General features: G+C 36.9%; 1 protein-coding gene across 1 annotated transcript; it reads right to left on the reverse strand.

Moving 5' to 3' along the window:
* Positions 1-6664: 6664 nt before the first annotated feature.
* Positions 6665-7135, reverse strand: LOC141902189 (uncharacterized). The gene has a single exon (XM_074789830.1). The coding sequence runs from the start codon at positions 7133-7135 to the stop codon at positions 6665-6667; it is 471 nt and encodes a 156-aa protein (XP_074645931.1).
* Positions 7136-7769: the final 634 nt, after the last annotated feature.

The raw sequence follows: 7769 nt of genomic DNA on the forward strand, positions 1-7769 counted from the left end.
CTACGAGTTTGATAATTGTGGATTTCATGTCGAAATTGAAAATAGTTATTAAAAGAATCAGGTAGCATGGATTTGTTATAATTAAACATGAAGCATCCTAACTGTAATTTGTTCATTTCTTTAATTCTCAGTATTTTCAGTCTTTTAAAGAGTGGATCAGTATGTTCTAAATAATATGAATTTGTTATTATTCGAACCGCACGTTTTTGAAGTAGTAATAATGAATCTAAATAGACATTAAAATTTTGAGCCCAAACTATGTTACAATAACTTAAATACGGTTCCACTAAACTAAAATACAATTGAATAAGAGTTTTCTCAGGTAAAAATCGTTTTAATCTATTTAACATACTGATACTCTTCGATACCTTGCGCTGAACATTATTGATATGATCAATCCATGAAAGTTTATCGTCAATATTTATACCCACAAAATTTGTGCTATGAACTTGATCAATATTAATTCCGCTGATTTGAATCGAAATGTTAAGTGGTAGTTGTGAGCCAAATACCATGCAATGAGTTTTTGGCAAGTTTAAAGATAATTTATTAGCGTAAAACCACGTGGCTAGTTTATCAAGTTCACTAGACACGGTCAATGCAAGGTGATGAATATCGGAACCGCTCGCAAAGACATTAGTGTCATCTGCAAAAAGCGTAAATTTCAAAATGTTGCTGACATTAACGCAGTCATTTATGTATATTAAAAAAAGTAACGGTCCCAAAATGGAACCTTGAGGCACACCAGTAGATATATTCAAAAGTTGAGACTTACAATTTTCAATTTGAACAGTTTGTTGTCGGTTTTCCAAATAATTTCTAAACCAGCAAAGTGCGCGACCTTTAATTCCATAAAAATCTAATTTTGACAATAATATTTCATGGTTGACTGTATCAAAGGCTTTAGATAAGTCCAAATAAACACCGATAGTGGGATTTTTATTTTCAAGATTATATGAAATTTCATAAATAATTTTGATGACTGCCATGGCAGAGGAGTGATTCTTTCTAAAACCGAATTGATTTGAATTTATGATAGAAAATTTATCACAATAAGACATTAGTCTGTTGTACACGACTTTTTCAAGAATCTTTGAAAAGCAAGGCAAAATTGAGATAGGCCGGTAATTATTAAAGTTATCTTTGTCACCACTTTTGTATAAAGGTCGAATTCTAGCGATTTTTAATTTGTCCGGAACAATTCCAGTCTGTAGACTCATGTTAAAAACATGGCAGAGAGGATCTTTAATTAAGTCAAAAATTTTTTTAGTTACTTTCATGCTAATCTCATCGGTACCCAAACCTTTATTGGAGTCAAAATTTTTTACTATATTCATCAGTTCGACTGGTGTTGTTGGGAATAAAAAGAAGTTTTCATTTGGGCTGTTATGCAGGAAATCCTTAAAATTTATATTTGTGCTAGGGATCTTTTCGGCAAGCTTATTACCGATGTTTACGAAGTACTCATTAAATTTATTAGCAATGTTAGCTTTTCCATTTATAGGTGTCCCATTAAGTTTGAATACGTCAGGTAATTCTTCCGAGTTTGATGACTTACCAAGAATATTGTTAATAATTTTCCATGTTTGTTTCATATCATTAGAAGCCGAAAATAATTGCACACCGTAATAGGATTTTTCTGCACATTTTAACAAATTACCAAGAATATTTTTATATCTTGAATATTTATGCTTACGCGCTTCCGTAGGATTTCTTATGAATTTTTTGTATAAACAATTTTTACGTCTAATTGATTTTAAAAGACCAAGTGACACCCAGGGTTTATTACTATTTACTTTATTAGTTTTAGAATTTATTAATGGGAAAGATTCATCATAAAGTGATTTAAACATAGCAAGAAAAAGATCATAGGACTCATTGGCATCTAAACTATTTGATACTGTCGACCAGTCTACTGACTGCAGTTTCCGAATGAAAAAATCGATATTGCGCTCACAAAAATTCCTTGTCTTGATATTGTTCACTGGAGTAGTGGGTTCTTTATCACCACATACAACAAAAATTGGGAAATGATCCGAGATATCGGTACATAAAATACCGGACTTAAAACTCCCGTCAAGGTTATTACAAAAAATATTATCTATTAATGTGGCTGACTCAGTAGTTACTCTAGTCGGTTTATCAATCAAAGGACAAAAGGAATTTGCAATCAAAGTATTTATAAAAACATCAGTTGGATGATGCACATCAGACATGAGTAAGTTGATATTGAAATCTCCAAAAAGATAGCAATTTTTGTTTTCACGATTTAATTTGTCCAGAAGTGTATTAAATTCATCTTGAAAACCTTGAATTTTTAATCCAGGTGGTCTGTATATAATTCCAACTATAGTGTTTTTATGCTTCTTAGAGTTAATTTCTACAAATAAAGACTCAAACGTCGACTCATCTTTACTTAAATCAGAACGTAGATTAAAAACTAAATTATGTTTGAGATACAAAGACACCCCACCCCCTCTTATCCCATTTTCCCTACATCTAAAAATACTTTTGTAACCGTTCTTGGCTAGCCCAAGTTTCAGAAAGACCAATGACCGAAAATTCAAGTTTTAAAATATCCAGATAATGAGCTAGAGCGTCAAAATTTTTGTTGATACTTCGTATGTTAACGGATAAGATAGAAAACTTCTCCTTACGAAAAGGAAAATCGTTATCACTATAATATTTACAATCTAAACAGTTTTGCGAAATATTATCAAAGTTTGTAGAAAAATCCATTATATATTGTGAGATAAACAGAGAAATTATACAACAGTTACCGGTGAGTCACCCGTAACAAGAATTTTACACGCCTGTACACTGTTCGGACTACCCGAGGACGACGACTGACTGCGTAGTCTCTTTTTACTCGCTTCAGCGTTGACGCCTAAGACGTCCAAAAACGTGCGCGTCAGTTCCTTTGCTCCATCAATACCGATATGTACACCCTTGGTGTCAGTAGAATCAAATAGCATTCGTACCACTGATCCATCTGGGCGGAATTTTTTATCATTATCAATATAATGGAGTCTGCTCTCGTTATCACAAAGTTTCTTTATGAATCTGTTTACGAGGGATGTGACGTCATTCAATGTCATTATGTTTTTACTTTTTCCCTTCCGAGGCAGGATGCTAGATATGTTTATATTAGCAGATGGGAAATGGCCGAGAAGGATATTCACAGCTTTTGTCATATCAAGTATAACTTGGTCATGATCCTCTTTCTGGAGAGATATGTCATTTGTCCCCAAATGACAAATTACTGATTTTATTTCCTCACGAACTAATGACTTGTCAAGGTTCAACAGTTGTTGACTAATTTCGCGAGCAGTCGCACCCGATAACCCATTCACACGGACTTTATTTGGGATATCAGTGAATATAAGGCGGTGGCAGTTCGAATCGCCGATTATCAGGCATTCAGACGATTTGACAGCTGAGCACACCTCAGCTACGGGTGGTTGAGTTTGTTCAGGCGCTGGATGGACGTTAGTTGGCGTGGATTCAACTATATCGGAGTTGAGATCACTAGTTGAGTTCGAATCCGGCTCAGTAAATAATTTCGTCTGTACTTCCCGCAGTTTAGGGCAATCAGTTTTTTTATGTCCTTCAGTCCGGCAATAAAAACATACAATGCCTAATGTGCAATCCGCTGCCATATGATCTGCAGCTTTGCACTTGAAGCACAATTTCCGCGATCGCAAAAGACAACGGAAATATGGGTGATCGGTACCTCCGCAATATCGGCACTGTGTCTTGTTATTGTCGCAATAAATTCTAACATCAAATTTACCAAATTTCGTCTCAACTGGAACTATATCTTTTACATCAATCATTTTTGCATATATCGTCCCATTCAAAATCTCAGTATTTTTTATCTTTCCACGACGAATGCTGCCATTAACTACTTTACCAAATCTGGACAGTTGAGCGGCGATGAACGTATCAGATAATTCAACCGGTGCGTCTTTTATGGTTACATTTGTAGTATTAGGCAATTCATCAACCACTTTATTTCGTTACAGGAGAAAGAGAAAAAATCAATCGGCCACACGAAGTCGAAGATGGCAATAAACCGGTGGTTCTACGTGAACAATGTCCCTCGAAACCTGGTTCAGCAGAAATTAATCTCGAATCAATGACAGTAACACGTGTCGGGAGGTTCATCGGCTTCAACGGTACAAGATTCTGTTCATTAGAAGTTGTAGAATTCGTCATTCTAACTCACCGTACTATTACTTACATTCTCCATATCTTTTTCTTAGGAAAGATACAGCGATTTGCGAAATATTTGCATCGGGTTAACAGCTTCCAAATAACCGTAACCGATAACCAGCCTTCGTAATTTTGCATTACACTCACAGCCCACAATCTCAGCAAGATTGTGGAAGTTTCACTTACTTTTGCCTATATGAATATATGCCTCTCTCTATCATCGGACTGAAAAAAATCTATTCTATCTAACGGAATCTTTTAGAAAATTGATCATCAATAAATATAGGAACGATTTATTTTAGCTGATTTTATCTTATTAATTGTAACATGTCACAAGAAACATTTCAAATCATTTTCGTCTACGTAATTATTCACCATGTTTCCAGTCTCAACACGGTGCTCTACGACGCCCAGCGATCGTGTGTACCCAACCTTTGGTAACATCATCGCACACTAAGGTCCTAGGTGAACGAAGTAGCAACATTGCACCTTTCTAACAGGCGTTTCCGGTAAATCATCTCCCAATGCCACCATGTCACCAAAGATTCAAGGCCACTCTTGTCATTCATTCGTGTTCGCCATGTAAAGTCATTCCGGGGCCAAAATTGTTTGTTTCTAAGGAAAAGTGCATTGGTCGTTACTAGCCAGCACAAAGTTTTTTTCCGCATCCGAACGCATTCAGCTCTTAGGTCCATGGTCGGATCAGTGACAGTCATACATAAAACGCAGAAGAGTTCTGACTTGGGAGTAAAACCGAACAGAATACTGTGGAGCTGGTTGCAAGACCCAAGTAAACATAGCAAACGGACTAATTTTATCCTACTGTGAAACTGAACCAAGAACTGTAGAACCGGATGCAGTAAAATCTAGAACAATCAAAGTGACTAGTTTTACTAAATCAAACGAAATAATTCCAAAAATATGTAATCAATATTAGACGATAAAATTTGACAGAAAAAAATCTTTTAAAAACTTGTATGCAGATTTTACCAAATGTCGAATAAGGCCGAGTTTTACAGAAAATTCTATAAACATTTCTTTACAACTATTTCATCGTTTAAACTATTTCTAAGAACCTATCAATCGCAAATTCTAAGGAATTCTAATATTTCTAATGTTTCTAATGTTTCTCTGATACTAATAGTGCTACCTGAAGGAGAGGCTGGGGCTGGTGGTTAACAGAGAAAATCACTGAAACAGGCGCTATACATTTTTTAATCAATTTTTATTCGGTCACAATATCATCAAGAAATAAACACATTGTCTCATCAATTATGAAATATACATCCAATGAAATTATCTTTAATCGAAGCTTTGTTTTTTATTAGTCTGTCGAATCACTCAGTTTCAATATCGATTTGTTTCAGGGTTAGTAGTCAAGGACATAATTTACTTGTCACCGGTCCCAAAGCTGACAAGTCACTACGGCTTGCTTGGGTATTTTATGTGGCCATGCTCCATATGAAGATGATGGATAGCAACCTACACTTTCCGATAGATGGCGCACGTGAAATATGGTTCATTTTAGATCTTTGCCTTGCCTTACCTTGTGCAACTAAGGAGAGTAGTAACTCTGGTAGAAACCTTGGTTCTCTCCCCTCAAACATCTCAAGAATATCGACCAGGGTCGCTTCAGTTATGTACCCCATCGAAATCTGTGTATTTATCTTGATAAATACACAGATGTAATAGATCTTTACTATTCTCAAATTGCTGAAAATTGATAGTTCAACAAAATCCAAATCGATGGCGCACATATCGATTTTGAATCTCCGCTCGGTTCAGCATCCATACCCGTAATCTCAGGACAACTATGACACACGTCAGCGACCAAACCATAAGATACCGCATCATCAGGACTATACACAGCCAGAAAATTACTTCAGTAGAACCTCGTTACGGAAAACTTCACGGGACCAGAAAATATGTTCGTTATAACCGTTAGTTCGTAATATCCAGCATGAAATTAGTGAAATTGTCATACTTGGGACGGAATTCTTTAGTTGTTATATCCGATGGATCGTTGTATACGAGTTCGTTATCCATTGTAGGATCTTTTTAGCCATCTATTGGAAATCAGTTCAGTACACCTCGGACTACATTATAACCATCGATGACGGCATCATCAGGACCATATTTAGGATCTATTAAGCCATCTAAATTCATTATCACGTTTTTAATATCTATTTTGTTCATTTTGTAAAAATTGTTTACAAAAATAAGATCATATCGTATATCATCATGAACAGGATTGGAGTATTTATGGCAGGGATCTACTTCGGGCCTCACTTTACGGTGCGGATATGAGACACTTAAAACCGATATATCGAGATCCAGGTCAATGGCGCTTGAGACAATTGACAATTTTATTCAGGTTCAATGTTTTTTCCATCCTTGTAATTCAAAAGTGGCTTTTTATTCATCATTTGGACGACTCGGCGGTATCGATTCAAACCTGGGGCACGCCTCTACATCTTCTTTTCATCAGTGCTTTTGCAGTCTGTCTAAACCGATCGTGTACCAAACAATAAATGACAAAATTCGCCGACGAGTCCGCAATCGGGAACAACTCGGCGAAAAATATCTGCACATTTTTCGTCGCTCCGTGATAACGCACTTTCGGTAAATCGACGAAAAGTCCGATAAATTTTTGATAACTTTGAAACGAACTGGGCAGTTCGAATACCAAAAATATAACCGAAACGGCTACGGTCAAACGAATAGCCTTCATAGAATTGACGAACTCATTTTCATTCGCCGCGATTTTTTTCTGATTTTGCGAAATTTGGCGAACTTTGCCGACGATGTAGATATTCAAAACGACGATAATCGTGAAAGGTAAAACTTCTTTTATCACCGGATTCAAATACGTGTAACTCACCGATAGCCATTTATCCCAAATATTAAACGTATGCACCATACCTCTTACCGGTCGACTTGTGCACGTATCATAGCCAGTGACATCGGTATAATAAGCGAGGCCGTAGATATGCGTAAGTAGATAAACGACATAATCATAGACGTTAAAATATGCGCGCATAAGGCTCGCGTTTAGTTATTTTCGCTCGAGCGTAAAACGGAAATGCGAGCGATATGACTTTTTCGACGCTGATTAACACGGTCAACCAGTTCCGCGACACGTGCGTCGCGTAGCGTAAAAAATCGATCGACACGTATATATCCGGCTGGACGTGATGGATTTCCGTCCGATCGCGGTATTGCGGATACCGATAACGCGGGTACAGATGAACTTTTTGTCGGAAGATGAAGTCGCCCTCGACGGCCCAGCCGACCCAATAACGCAGCGGTTCTCGAATACCGCGACTTAACAAAAACGCGATGTCCGTGTAAGCGAGGTATATGAGTAATTGAATGGATACGGAAATCACTGGTTGCTTTCGTAATATAACTATATTGAAAATGTTTAAAATGATTCCCAATAAAGTTATCAAAGTTCCACCAGTGAGTCGAACGATAGCCTTGAAGAACCCATCAGTGCTGTACGTGCAGTCTACTGCGAGTAACTGCGACGCGTTGGTCGATTCACCTCCCAT

Source organism: Tubulanus polymorphus, chromosome 3, assembly GCF_964204645.1.
Source record: "Tubulanus polymorphus chromosome 3, tnTubPoly1.2, whole genome shotgun sequence".
In the NCBI taxonomy this organism is placed as follows: domain Eukaryota; kingdom Metazoa; phylum Nemertea; class Palaeonemertea; order Tubulaniformes; family Tubulanidae; genus Tubulanus; species Tubulanus polymorphus.